This window comes from Mya arenaria, chromosome 13, assembly GCF_026914265.1.
Source record: "Mya arenaria isolate MELC-2E11 chromosome 13, ASM2691426v1".
NCBI classification, from domain to species: Eukaryota; Metazoa; Mollusca; class Bivalvia; order Myida; family Myidae; genus Mya; species Mya arenaria.
Genome location: NC_069134.1, coordinates 10,456,065 through 10,471,284, shown reverse-complemented (window position 1 = coordinate 10,471,284; position 15,220 = coordinate 10,456,065). Strand labels below are relative to the sequence as shown.

Here is a 15,220-nt window from a genome sequence, read left to right as displayed (position 1 = left end):
CAAGTCCCCTCACTCTTGATAAACTATTTTTTGAGTTGTATCCCCTTATTATTAAATGAGTAAAACAGACCATCCTTGGTTCTACCGGTTTGTAGGAGTCCTGTTTTTCTTTTATATTGGAGAAGCATGTTTCAATGGATTGGAGCTATACATTTGAAAATAATTTTCAGTGCACAAATCCTGATTCAGTAAGTATGATGATGATGATGATGATATGATGATGATGATGATGATGATGATGATGATGATGATGATGATACTCAGTTTGCTATTTATCACAACTAACATGCTAAAAGATATAATATCCATCAGAGGATATTTAACATTTGATTTGCGAAATCAAAATTAGCCAATGCACTTTTAACTCAATTGCTGTGTTTGTTGATGCATTTTGTTTCTATTTATACTGAACAAGCACTTTAATTTTACTTATCACAAAACCATATATCACTTTTATAATTTTATATTAGTTATTTCTTATTTTAATGACATAGTCAATTCATTTATTGATTTAAATCATGGAATTATTGGGTTTGCATATGCCTTGCATCTTTAAGATTGAACATGAAATTCCATAAATTTGATAGTACATAGGTTGGTAAATACAATGTTGATAACATAGGTTGGTAAATACAATGTTTTTGTTCCCTTGTTATTTTATGCTCCATGCAGGTAAATGATCATGTTTAACATAATTTCCTCCCATGTTTCAGCTTGCTCCATTTGGTGACATGACGGGGCAGGATTTACCACCCCTGGAGTTGCCGGCAGAGACAGACCGCCAGGACCGAGGACCAATCATGCCTGTTCCCAAGGGAGTAAGGCCTGTTCTCAGCACACACAGGATTGAGGTACATGTGTTAATGGTTGAAAATTGTTTGCAAATGAACTCTGTACTGTCTCAAAAGCAGTTTTGAATAGTAAGTTTATGGTACTTCAAAGAGAATAGTTTGTATCCTTGCTGTCCCTGTGAGAATAATTTATACTGTGAAATCATTAATGTTCGTGGGCATGGAATTTCGTGGTTTGCAGAAAAAAAACAATTTCGTGGGTACTTGAATTCGTGGATTTTCATTTTTGAAAAAATCGAAGATGCGATCGTCATAGATCGTCTGCATAATATCCACGCCCTGGCCCGTGATTTCCGTCTTCTACGTCACTACGAAAAGGTGCGTATATTGTCACGTTCGGTGCTTAGTAACCTTCAATATACTAATAATCGATTAATTATTTCATTAAATAAAAAAATCGAGTATGGACACTCATCACGCACATCTTGTAAACTTGGAGATTTTCATTAACAGCACACGTTTAAACACGTGCTTATAACTGTCATTTGCTGCATAAACACATTTAATTGATTTGGTTCATTATTTGTTAAAGGCAGTTATAATATATTAACAGAATAATGATCGTACAGTGAGACAGGTTTTAACACTGTATACTGCGACCTCTGTAAATAATATACTAGAGTATGTACGTAACAAGGCAATTGAAAAAGTGAATAAATGGTTTATATTTCGTGGGATCTTGAATTCGTGGATCACCCAACCCACGAAAACCACGAACATTAATGCCCCATGAACATTAATGATTTCACAGTAGCTTAAAAAAGATTGAATGGGTTGGTTGATGTAAAACCATTGCAAACTATACATGTATGGATGCTTTGTGGTGGTATGAGCCTTTCTCTTTAGCAGCTAGCTTAAGGCGAGACATCAAAGTATATGCCATATGCTGATGACTGCTTACCATTTTGGTTTAGGAAGGTGATCAACATGCTATAGATGTTGTACTTGATTTTAATTTCACTTGTCTAATTTGGGTGACAAAAAAACAATCATTCAATGTATCAAAGACTTGAAATGCTGAAAATTCATTTGAAAACAGTAAGTACTTGTGTTGGTGTAAATCCATCAAGAACAAACCTTTGTTGAAGAAGGACGAAAATTAAAGAAGTGTGCTGTTTAGATTCTTTTTATTATAGTTCTGTTGTCAAAGTGTACATTGGTTGTAAGATGATGTCAGTTGTCTGTACCATTGAATATTTTGATAAAGAGTATTATATTTCTTGATTATTCTTAATATTGTTTTAGAACTATTTGATTCTGGGACAAGGAACTATCACTTTGCAAGGAATCCTATGCTTAACTTTCTTAGCCATTAATCCACACAATCCATTAAAGATCCTATTCTGGGGTGTGCGAGACCTGAAGCGTGTTCAGCTGACATCTGTGGACAAGCCGCGTATAGATGTGGAATGTGCCGGCCATGTACTGCAGTCTGCCTGCATACTTCACTGCAAGAAAAATCCAAACTTCAGTGTACCTGTCAAGTACTTTGATGTGGTAAGAATTACAATAGCAGATTACAACGTCATGGTACCTGTCAAGTTCTTTGATATTGAAAGTGTTCCAAAAAAGCATATTACAAAGTCGTGGTACCCATCAAGTACTTTAATGTGGTATGTGTTACCAAAACAGATTACAACATTACAGTACCCGTCAAGGTATTATGTGGTAGGTGTTACAATAGTAGATTACAACATCATGGTAATGTCAATATACTGCCTTTGGTTGTTTAGTACAGAATGTACTTGAATGACTTGACGAAAGTCTCATTTAGACTGTTTTCAAATTTTTCTCCAGGAACTGCCGGAGAATGAGCTCTACTGCCCTCCAATTACAATCCGTTGCGTGGACTGTCGTAACTTCGGGCGCTACGTGCTTGTGGGCACCCATGTTATTAACTCCATTCACAAGTTCATGTACATACCAACCACCAAGAAGGCTAAACTGGCTCTACGGAAACTTTTCCCAGGTCTGCTTGGCATGCCTTCTTCATTTTTTGCACTTTTGTAATAAGATAATAAAAAAAAAATCTAGAATTGTATGCGTACAACAACAGTTTCTACACAAATTGCGCATGTCAAATTCTTTGTTGTTGTTTTTAAGAAAAAAGTTGGGGTATTGTGATAGCCTTTTGTTGCTGGCTGGGTAGTGTTCACACTTTAACCATGACCTTAACTGAAAGACTGTTGAGGATATTCAAATGGAACTTGGGACAAATGTTTTCAGAGACTCAATATGCAAGTGTATAGCTTAACCTGTCCATAGAAAGTTATAGTGTAGGGTTCAGGTATAATGTCCCAGTAGATTAATGTCGAATTGGATAAATGGACAACTCATCTCCAGAAAATCTCTATTCATGAAAACGCTAATTTCACAACATAATATTATACCAAGGGAACAGACGAAATGGCAAACTAGCACCAGGTTACAATAGCATGGCCCATTACTTTTTCGTGATTATTGTCATGTTTTGCTGAAAAAAAACAACAGGCAAATAATGGTGGTTTTATTGATATTGTCCTTCTGCCAGAAAAATCACTTATAAAATTTTAATATTCAAATTATTCAATCTGGAAAAAAGTAAAACATTTAAAATGACTTCAAGCTATTTTCAGCATGTTCTGGATAATAGCCAGCTTATTATGAAAAGCTACTATACGATGTGTATGAGCAACTGTTTCACTGGACTTTTTAGGAAAGAAGCCAGGTGCAACCCATGTGATTCAGACAGGACCAATGTCAGAGAAGATGTCTGATGTGGCTATCAACATGGGCGAGAACTCCTGTCTCATAAAGAAGGAGACACAGATTACTATTGACCATGTAAGTAACAAGTCTGTTAACAGCTACATGTGAGTACGTTATTTGCCAGATGAACTTCTGAATGTCCTCATACATGTTTTTTCAATATGGTCAATGCAAATAATATATTTCAGAAGTTTTTAAGTTTTTATTTCATATGACCAATGAGAGACTGAAATTTGAAAAGAGACTTAAGCTGGAAATGACTTTAGATGCTTTAAAAATACCAGCCCATGGCTAGTTCTGTTTTGTACACGGCTTGTTTTATATTACCAAAACAAAGAACAAATTTGATAAAAAAAAGAGAACACCCACAATATTTACCTCAGGGTGTGTCCCAGAAAGAGCTCAAAACAGAGGAAAACAATCGTCGGCGGCGGCGATCAACCATTGATGACGAAGACCCAGATGAGGAAACAATGGACTGGTGGAGCAAGTACTTCGTTTCCATGGAAACACTCATTATGGTAAATTACTGCTTTGTTTTGACTAGATTTAATGTAGACAAGTTTAGAAAGTAGGTTGAATAGAAAGATATATACATATACATGTATTACTATTTAGAATTTTGTCAGTGCTATTAATTATACCCCCACAAACGAAGTTTGAGGGGGTATATAGGAGTGAGCTTGTCGGTCGGTCGGTCAGTCGGTCGGTCGGTCGGTCTGTCGGTCGGTCGGTCGGTCTGTCGGTTTTCATGGTTTCCGGACGATAACTCATGAAAGGCTTGACAGATTTGAAAAATTTTTGGTACACAGGTGTAACATCAGAAGATACAGGTCAAGTTCAATATTGGGGCTGGTGGGGCCAAGGTCAGGGTCACTGTTACTAAAAATAGAAAAACGGTTTGCGGACGATAACTCATGAAAGGCTTGACAGATTTTAAAAAATTTTGGTACACAGGTGTAACATCAGAAGATACAGGTCAAGTTCGATATTAGGGCTGGTGGGCCCAAGGTCAAGGTCACTGTTACTAAAAAAAGAAAAACGGTTTCCGGACGATAACTCATGAAAGGCTAGACAGATTTGATCAATTTTTGGTACACAGGTGTAACATCAGAAGATACAGATCAAGTTAGTAAACTTGTCGGTCGGTCGGTCTGTCGGTCGGTCGGTTTTCATGGTTTCCGGACGATAACTCATGAAAGGCTAGACAGATTTAAAAAAAATTTGGTACACAGGTGTAACATCAGAAGATACAGGTCAAGTTTGATATTGGGGCTGATGAGGTCAAGGTCACTGTTACTAAAAATAGAAAAACGATTTCCGGACGATAACTCATGAAAGGCTTGGCAGATTTGAAAAATTTTTGGTACACAGGTGTAACATCAGAAGATACAGGTCAAGTTCGATATTGGGGCTGGTGGGGTCAAGGTCACTGTTACTAAAAAAAGATTAAATAAAACAATACATGCATGATAAAAGAAGATGCAGTGTGCAGTAACCTTGAAGTTATGGCCTCTTTTCAAAGGAATGGTTTGCCATTCCTGTGTCCAGGCGGCATTTGGGGGTATTTGTCACTCCTGTGACAGCTCTAGTTTGTTTTGATCCAGTTAAATCAATTTCAATGAACAGGTGTAGTTATTTTATAGAAATCATTTCAATTTTTCAGTGAAGAATTATGTCACCAGAAATCCTGCATGAATGGTTCATTGCTGTAGTTGTTACTATGGTGAAAGCATGGTCACTCGTGCAAGCTACCGAACCTAGATCAGTGTCATTTAGATGCTTTAGTTAATGCTTTGAACCTTGTAATTCATGGTGTTCCATCATAGGAGTTTTAAAAAATACATCATGATATAATAACATTGATTACAAATGGAATTTACAAACAACCTGTATACTCATTGTGCTGTGTGGTAGTCTAAATTGTTGTACAGAATCAGTCACTCTGCTTCAATATTTGCACATTTACACTATGGTCAGCAAAAGTAACCGTTCATTTTACACTTTCATGAAAGAAATCATTTGTTTTCCCTTTATACCTATAGAATAAAAGTTTATGTTTATTGCAAGTTTGGATTTGTTTATCTAAAACACAAGACTACAATTAGGTAGAGGTGATTTTGTCATGAGACAAATACTATTATTTTGACAAGAGATGTGTTTGTTTATATGTAGGAACCCGAAGATCCCTCTGATCAGGTAACCATAGCAACAGTTAGGATAGAAAACTGTCATGCAGCATTTCTCTTCTTAATTTTGACTTTTCTGTATGTCTATAATGTTTTTCTTATGGGTGATTTGACTCTTTGCTTTATGCGTAAAAGGATCAACTAAAGAATGCTTACATTTTGTCAAAAAGTTGATATGTTCTATATACAAGAATTGCAGAAGCACCATTACCTTTAATTTGACTTATATTATTACAAACTTATTATTGATATACCATTTATTGCATGTTGGTATATTACTATATATTTTCACACCATGTGATATTTTTATCATTTCGTTGTTTTTTTATTGAGAACTGCACCCTTCACCTTCACCTTTGCACGTTTTTACATTCATGTGTACTGGTTATCTTTTGTTGTTTTTTGTCTGTGAAATTCCCAAAATTAAAGTAAGTATTCAAGACCAATTTTGTGATAAATGTGTCCGGTTGCAATTCTGCTTAACTTTATTTTGAGAGCACCAGAACTGTAGAGCACCTTAGCTTAAGTCTTATCGAAGGTCAATGTCACATTTAGAGGTCAGTGTTATACAGTATGGCTTTCACAGCAACATTTTGTGTCTCAGTCATAAGGTTTTATCTAATAAATGGGGATTTAATCTACTCTTAATATTTGTAGAGCACCATGACAAGGTGTGTCCCTCATAGAATGTGTGTTTTTATCTCAAAGGTCAACCTCACACTTAAAGGTTTGTGTCTTGTTAAGGTTCTGATTGTTGCACTCAAATGCATCTGCATCTCAGTAAAAAATGCAATGCTTTGACTGTGAGTTGAAATATAGTGTTCCTTTTGGTTAATGCATTGTATTTTTTTCTAATTGTCTAGCTTAGAGGCCAACTCAAACAAGGCCAAAATGGGTTCATTTATTGCATTCATGTGATTGCATGCTCTTGTTTGGTCATAATTTGATGATATCATTTAATGACATAAAAAGGATAACTACATATTGTTTATTATTATTAGAGAATCAAGGGCCTGACCATCTTTCTTCCTTTTTATACAATATCTGCAATCCCTGACAATTTTCTTTTATTATTTTAATGATCCTATGCACATGCTTATGTCTGTTTGCACAAGCACCTGTGACCCCTTGATCACCCTTGATAGTTGGTACATACATCTAATCTTCTTCATTGTGTGCAGGTATAATTGAAATATTAAGAAATTTCAGATCTCAAAAAGCATAAAAGAGAAATTAGAAAAGACAAATGTTCAACACATTATACATGACTTTAATAACTAGCATCTTACTTCATTTTACAATTTCCTGTACCCTTATTGTTGTAGGAACATGATGCTAAGCGCAGTGAAAACTTTGGTGACCCACTTGATTTTGACAACCAGATAGCAACCTTGACCTCCAATCAGAAGCAAGGTCAGAAAGGTCATGTGACCTATGGCTCGGTATCCAATAGTGACTCTAAGACTCAGTCGCCTGAAGGTGGGTCAGTGTGAAAAAAATGTGGAGTTCTCAACTAAAATATGACTAAAAAAGTGTTACTTTGCTTCTTTCATTGTAAGTCTTCTTATGCTTGGAACTTAACTGTTGTTTAGGTGTGCATGTCATCGTCAACAAAAACTTTATTTTTGACCGTAGCCGTAAAACTGCTCAATATATTCACAGAAAACCTGCAACTCATGTTTACAATTGAAAAAATGCATAAATTATATTATCACACTCATCTTATCACTATGGTTTCAACATCTGTCAAGTTTTGCCCCTTGGTCCGGAAAAGCATTGGCTTTTAAAGTGGTGCTAAACATCATTGAATAACTTTTAGATCCAGACTTTAACCCAAAGGAAGCAAAAAAGATGGAGGAGGAGATTCGGAAGATGGAGAAACGTAACGAGAAACAAAAGTTCAAGAATACCGCCAAGGCAATAGGGCTTGCCACCAAACTCTCACCCAAGTCCCAGAGGAAAAAAGACAAGCTTATCAACTCCACTGCACAGCTTAAGGTTTTATGAATATTTAATTCTATTTCTTGCACATGCTGTTGATATTGTCTAATTGTTGTATCCTAGATTGATTCTTGCATTCTCTTTTCTAGTCAAGTTTATCCCAGTGCTGGTTATATTGTGTTTAAGTTTTATTATCAGTTTCATTTTATTCTTCTGAATGGTTATTGATAGATCAAGTACCATTCAAGGCTGTAGAAATGTCTTTCTTTTAGTGTTGAAAAAATGATATAAGGGTTGATCCAGAATTACGTGGACTTTTTTAATAATTCAAATATCGTTGCACATACACATGTAGAACACAGAAAATTCACATACAATACATATAATGTATCTGGTATAATTTCTGAAATTTTCAGAACAATACATAATTTTTTTGCTGAATTACAATGCAATAATGACATATGGTTAAACCCGACCGGCGCAGTCCAATGACGTTAGTGATGTTGCGCTCATAAAGCGTCACATTTTTTCGAAGTATTTACCACCAACACTGACACACTTTTCATGGCGCTTAATCCACTGTGTATAAACCTTCGAATACCACTCTCTAGAAAATGTGGATATCGCATTATGCACATTAACTTGCGGTTGATGGAATGAATGAAAACGATATCCTCTAAGCTGACTCTTGATTTCTGGGAATTCTGGTGCAATCTATTGGCGCAAGATCTGGCAATTATGGCGGATGCGCGACGGTCTCCAAGTCCAACAATCAAGGGACCCATCTCGCACAAACCTTATACATGCCTTAATTGTCCGTTAAAACTGTTTGCACACTTCCTTACCCCGCCCCGACGACTCTTGTCAAATCATGGACTGTCAAACGGTGATCCCCTTCAATGATGATCTTCACCGACGTCACTAAATGTCCTGCCCATCGTCTTCTTCCGTCCTATTCCCTTATAGTATTCTATTGAATCTCACCCTTCTCTAAATTGTTGATGCCAGTTGAATGCTAATGAACGTCACACAGGTTGCTTCAATTTCGCCTCGGCCATCATTTTCATAGTCTGTGTCGGTCTTTTCCAATGCCAAACTTTATTACTGCTCCACTTCTACAAAGTTTGATGATGCCATGTTGTATCCCAGACTGTACGTGTAATCAACTCAAAAAATAAGGACTTAAAAACAGAAATGACATCAGAAATTTGAACAGTATATTAGTATGACGTCAGCTTAATATGTGACGTTATTTGGCGGAATTTTGATGATAAACGTGGAAGAAAAGTGTGTCGTGAAAGATAAACGTAGATTTTAGACAGTGCGCCGACCGTGCCTTCCTGTTATGTGCCTTCCTGTTATTTTAAAACCTGTAATTTTTCAAAACTCATTAAATTTACAGACCTAAAATTCATATCGTCTATGCAGAACACTGAATTTATAAATGATTTAGACGATAAATATAGAAAATATGTAAGAAGTCAACGTAATTCTGGATCACCCCTTGTATATATAAAAACACATTTAAAAAATTATTTGTTTGATGTTGTAATTTTATTGTTGTGTTGCATGGTTGGTGTTGTACATTTAGACTTCAGTGGCTGGACACATAAACAAGGCCTTCACCTTCATGACTGGAGATGCTGATGAAATGGAACGAAGACGCATAGAGTGTATCACCGGATTGAAGGTTTTGTTCTTTGTGTCTGCTTGTCTGTTGCACAATCATAAGTGAACTATGAAATAATGTCAGAAGAGAATTGCAGATAAGTTTCTAATGCAGCTGCTACACAGGTTAGAATTATATATTGTAACAAATTAAAAAATAAATTAATAAGAAGATAGGTCATATGGTTTGCAAATGCTCAGTATATTTGTCAGTCTATCGGACAATGTTCAACATTGTCGGCACAATAACAACAGTTTAACCTAAAGGACCATGCCAATTAAGTATTAGGTTGTATTAACAAGAAGATGATGTTATTATGCCCCCCTTCTAAGAAGAGTGGGTATAATGCTTTGCACATGTCGGTCGGACCATCCATCCGTCGCTAGACCAAAGCTTGTCTGAGTGATAACTCGACAATTCCTGGACTTACGTTCATCAAACTTGACCTGGAGTTTGGGCCTGACCATTAGATTACCCCACAGTTGCAGTGACCTTGAACCAAAAAAGCATGTCCGAATGATAACTAGACAATGGGTAGATTTTTGGTCCTCAAATTTTCGTGGAGGGTTGGCGTGAGCAGTAGATGACCCCTATTGATTTTGGGGTCATCAGGTCCAAAGGACACTGTGCATAAAAGTTGTGTTTTTTTTAATTGTCATAATCTTAAAACTGCCTCAAAGGCATCCAATGTCAATTGACAATTCAGCTATCATTTCGGTCCATGCATATTTCATTCAATTGTCCAAATATTCCTGACAACATGATGCTCAGGGGGGGGGCATAATGTTTGACAAACATCTCTTGTTGCTTTTGGAGTCAGATGGCCAAAGGTGAAGGTCACAATCAAGTTTTATGAAAATGCTGTCCACACAATATTGACCTTGACAACAGTACTCTCAACTCCTAGATTTCCGTTTGTTTGAACATGAGCGCTATCAATTTAGGACCAGTAATTCAAATGTCAAGGTCACAAAAAATGTTATTTTGGAAAGGTTTGTCCACATAGTATCTTAAGATGAGTTAGGGGTAGGATCATGAAACTTCAGTGGTACGTTGCCCTTGGTCAGTAGATGACCCTTAATATTTTAGGAGCCTACTGATACCAAATGTTGGGTCATCTACTGACCATGGGTCAAAGGTTTAAGTCCCAGTCAAAAATCTTATGAAAACTACTTGCAAAATATCTTGAGAACAGTGTGATGGGGGATTGATAGAGGGGTAAATAGGTCAAAGATCTAGTTTAACAGAATACTTTTTCTGCACAGTATCTTAAGCACAATTTGATGTATAACCATGAAACTTCAGTGGTAGGTTGCCCTTGATGAGTATTTGACCAGTATAATTCTGGGAGTCAGTTTTTCAAACATTCCTGTCTTCATCTTCCAATGGTAATAAAACAAATTGTGCCCTCTTTCAGATTTACCCAAATGAGCTTGAAAGTCAGACAGAGTTCAACAGTTTCAAGGACTGGCTTCACACGTTCGAGTTGTATCGAGGCAAGAACATGGGTAATGAAGTAACGGATGAGGGCAGGATTGTTGGAAAATTCAAGGTAGGATATTGTATACAGTTGATAAATTATGATTTCTAATTATTAATTTAAGCTTGTAATTTATTCAAAATACAATCTTAATATGATTGACATGAAAGGCCTGAATTGAAATTCTGAAATGATAACAATTTCCTGGTAAGGAAAGATGCATTGTCTTCTGACAGAAACTTTAACTTTGACCATCATTTGTGTTAGCAAGCCCCATAATACTGGCTTGTATAACAGTTGAATCATGCTGCTCGATGATCTAAAATGCAGTGCAAAAGCTTTATACATCCATGGCCATAGATCAAAACCTGTTCAAGACTTTTACATGAAATTTAATCAGCCAGAATATGAACATGTGTATCATGTCCATAACTCTGGCTCTAATGATTTGCCCTTTTATTGACTGAATAAATACTGTTGGTTGGAATAAGCTTTTGATGGGGTTTTTTAAATATGTGTTTGTTATTACAGAAACACGTTAATCTGAGATCATTGTTTTTCTTTTTTAGGGTTCCTTGAAAATCTACAAGATTCCTCTACCAGCTGACATAGAGGACAAGACTATAACAGGAGGAGACCCACAGTTTGGCCTCTTCCAGGGCCTCCCAGGAAATGAACCAATCAAAGTCCTTGTTAGAGTATATGTGGTTAAGGTAAGCCATTCAGAAACATTGATACACTTTTTCTGGTTAAGGTTAGCCAATCAGAGTCCTTGTTAAACAATCTAGATAGTCTGATTTTTGTTAGAATTTAAGCAAATAAGATCTTTTTTTTCATCATCATGGTAAGCCAATCAAATTTCATCTTGAAGTTTTCACCATTATGGTGAACCTATATGATTTTATGTTAGAGAAGGTCAGATTTTATTGGCACCTTTACTGAAGTTGAGCATCTATATGGAACAATATTTGATTATGGTAGGAGGGGTTCTTGATACAACGCTGTTATATTTTAAAATATTGCAACAAAAATGCCTTCTTTCAATAAAAAAAGCATATAAAAAAGCATATTGTATGTGTTGTTTGTTTTTGTTTAACACTCCATATTGGAAAATACCCAAAAAATAACCAGTAGATTTTTGGTTTTGTGTTGTGACAAATAACGGTGGAAATTGGAAACCAGAAATTATTTTAAGACATGAAATGGATATAACTAAAAACCGGGCCATACACCGTACTTTACAAATTGTATAGGTGAGATTATTGTTGATTTATGAAATGTGAAAAAATAAGTACATAATTATATAAAATTTGTACACAACAGGAACATGTCGTAGCTGTTATTTTAGATTTTTTTTTATTTCAGCTTTAAAAGTTAACAACGATGGCGTTTGATAGCATGATAGGGAAAAATTTTGGTGCTGTTGTGAAATTCATATTAAAGCTGTATAGTATATTTTACATAACAAAAGGTTAATTTAAATCTATCAAACTGTTTATGATTCTTTTGGTTTGGTATGCATATTTCAGGGCAATGATCTTCACCCTGCGGACATGAATGGAAAGGCCGACCCCTACCTCGTCATCCGACTTGGTAACACCACAATCAACGACAAGGACAGCTACATCTCCAAACAGCTCAACCCAGTCTTTGGAAAGTATGAGCAAGTTGTCTTTGTGTGAATCGTATTGAATTCGATTAGTAATATCTGGAAACCTTTTTTTCTTTTCTTTTCCACCAAAAATGAAGATGCAGATGTACACTAACGATATCATATGTTTACAAGGCCATCAACTCTCAAAGTTACCCTTTATATCCTATTTGGATTATTTCCCTTAGATGGTTAATTTTGTTGTGGTCATAGAGCTTCTGTTTGAGATCATGCTCAAAAACATTTAAATAAAAGAAGAAATATTTTAACAATTGAGGTGGAAACTATGTTAAAAACTCAGTCAATCCTGTAAATGAATCCCCTAAATTAAGAAGATACAGGTGTCCAGTTTCGTTTCAATGTTTTCTCATCATTGTTTAATATTAACATGCAGGAAGGTTTGTTAAATTCCGCTGATTTATTATTCATTGTTTGCGTGCAAGACTACAATAGTAAATATTTTATTCTCTACCTAGACCCTTTAAATCTTTTTTATGAATTTTGAATGTGAATGCTTGAGTGGGCTGGGTTGGCTGATTACGATCGTATATTGTGATATCAGATTGTTATCTTGGACGGGGTTAAGTCAGGGGTCAGAGAGCTTCTATAGTGACTTTGCTATATTTTTAATTGGAAGGATAGTTTTCCCGTTTTCTGGATAAATAATACTTTTCAGATTTCAATTTGAATATTTTAGTTTAATTATGATGAAAACTATTTTATTTGTAGTTTGCATGATATCTGGCCATAGTCTATTATCGTAAAAAACTCTGATGTGGCATAACAAAAAATAAAACTATTAAAATTTTGCACACAAATAATTGAAACTCATTATGTATTTGGTTTATTTCAAAAACGTATACATTTCTGAATTCTGATAACAACAAAATAAGTGAAGATATAACAATAAAAATATATGTAAGAAGAGAGAATAATATTAGATATTTTATTTATAATAATAGCTTTGATTCATTCCATTTCCCTTGCCCCCACTTCATAATATATTGTATCATATTATTGTAAAAAGTTTAAAGTGGCTGTAAAAAATGTATAATGCTAACATTAAATACCTTTTATGGTTTAATCAAATTACAATAAGCCGGGTTATGACATAATTTGTGAATATGAAGTAAATACTAATCTTTTTGAAGCGCCTCAATTGACGCCCTGACTGTCCTCAAACACAGGGTAGATCTTCAGACTGATTTTCTTTTGCTTGGATAAGTTTAACTCATAGATTTGATTGTTTAGTTGTCATTTGTGTTAGAGGTTATAGTTTGATTAAATACTGCAAAATGTCTAGTCATTATTCACAAATATAGTGGAAGAATGTGTATATAAAATTAATACATCAACAACATTTGGCACATCCTTGGAAAACATCAAGATAGTTGGCTGTTTGAAAACTACTAGTTTCTTGACACTGCTCGGAAAGAAAACGTTCTTGAGCAAATAAAAATAAGTAATATTTTTGGCAAAGTTTTGCAAACATAAAAAGTTAAAATTTATATATTGTTTCTTCATCATGACATTTTGGAGCAAGAGTTTAATTTAATAATATTTTGTTGCATGAGAACACATTTGACAATGAGAATATCAATGCAAAGTTTAATACAAAATTTAAAGCAAAATTATAAAATCAAGCATGAAAAGGGATTAGGCCTAGAAGTCTGCCAACATGAGTTATGGCCCGCTCCCTATAAGGACAAGAAAGGGTTTAATTGCCAATTATAATTTCTATTAATTATGGTACTTACTTTGGCACAATTTAAAAAGACCTCAAGACAAAGTGAATGTCACGTAGCATCTGTACGAAACAGTATACATTCTAGAATCAAACGGTTGTACCGCTAGACTTAAAAAATAACCAAATGATACCGTTTTGTATTTTGCTGTCCAGAACAAAAGAGTTAAAACAAATTGAGTGTGGATGAGGAGTGGTACAATATGCTTTGTGATTGAAGAATAAAAAGGTGCTCAGAATGGTGAAATCTAATCTCTGTCCATATGTTTAAGTATCTAACATTAGCAAATGAAATGTCCTTTCTTTGTTAAGACTCCTGCTATTTTCTCAGACTTCATTGTATTTTTTTGTTGTGTTTGTAAGACCTGACATTCAATATTATATTCCCAATCTCGAGTCAGGTAATTTTTAATTTTGTTAGCAAAGTACAAGATTAGAAAATTCTACTTAACCTAACTGTTTGATGGTCTTTATTATTAATTTTATTACATAAAATTTCATATACATGTATAATGATATACGCTCACAACTTTGTAGTTTGTTAAAAGAACAATGCAAACAAGTTAAAATGAAACATTTGAAATATTTTTGAATGGACTGATGATTTACAAAAATCTTTGTTTGTCAAGGAAGAGTCAAGGAAAATAATACCAGTGAAACAAATGCTCAACTATGGCCAGATTTATTTTGCACATGCCATTTTTAATTTGTTATAAACTTGGAATGTTTGGTCTGAATATACATATTAAAAGCTCCATGTTAGTTTGTAATAACTGAACTGATACTAATGATTATATCTGTGATCAAATCATATGATTCTGTCAACGGTTTCTTAAGTTACCAGTCTATCTGAAAAGGCCAAAGACAAAGGTCATATTTGATGACCCTCGGTGATTTCAAACACTTCGTTGCATGTACGGGTGTTATTAAATACACAGTTTGTCATT

The 15,220-nt window shown here is 34.9% G+C and overlaps 1 protein-coding gene across 7 annotated transcripts in view; it reads left to right on the top strand.

Annotated features, from left to right (window-relative positions):
- The window catches only part of LOC128213648 (otoferlin-like), a 102,263-nt gene that overhangs the window by 69,144 nt on the left and 17,899 nt on the right, over nt 1-15,220 (top strand). For 5 of the 7 annotated variants that reach the window (XM_052919632.1, XM_052919627.1, XM_052919631.1 and 2 more), the window contains 12 exons: nt 714-851; nt 2,187-2,348; nt 2,649-2,820; nt 3,547-3,674; nt 3,983-4,120; nt 5,775-5,798; nt 7,114-7,267; nt 7,608-7,786; nt 9,321-9,419; nt 10,816-10,950; nt 11,448-11,591; nt 12,408-12,535. In XM_052919632.1, coding sequence (XP_052775592.1) covers nt 714-851; nt 2,187-2,348; nt 2,649-2,820; nt 3,547-3,674; nt 3,983-4,120; nt 5,775-5,798; nt 7,114-7,267; nt 7,608-7,786; nt 9,321-9,419; nt 10,816-10,950; nt 11,448-11,591; nt 12,408-12,535 — 1,601 coding nt within the window. Of the gene's footprint in view, nt 1-170; nt 189-713; nt 852-2,186; nt 2,349-2,648; nt 2,821-3,546; nt 3,675-3,982; nt 4,121-5,774; nt 5,799-7,113; nt 7,268-7,607; nt 7,787-9,320; nt 9,420-10,815; nt 10,951-11,447; nt 11,592-12,407; nt 12,536-15,220 lie in introns of all 7 variants that reach the window. The other 2 variants (XM_052919630.1, XM_052919628.1) reach the window with 2 other exon arrangements.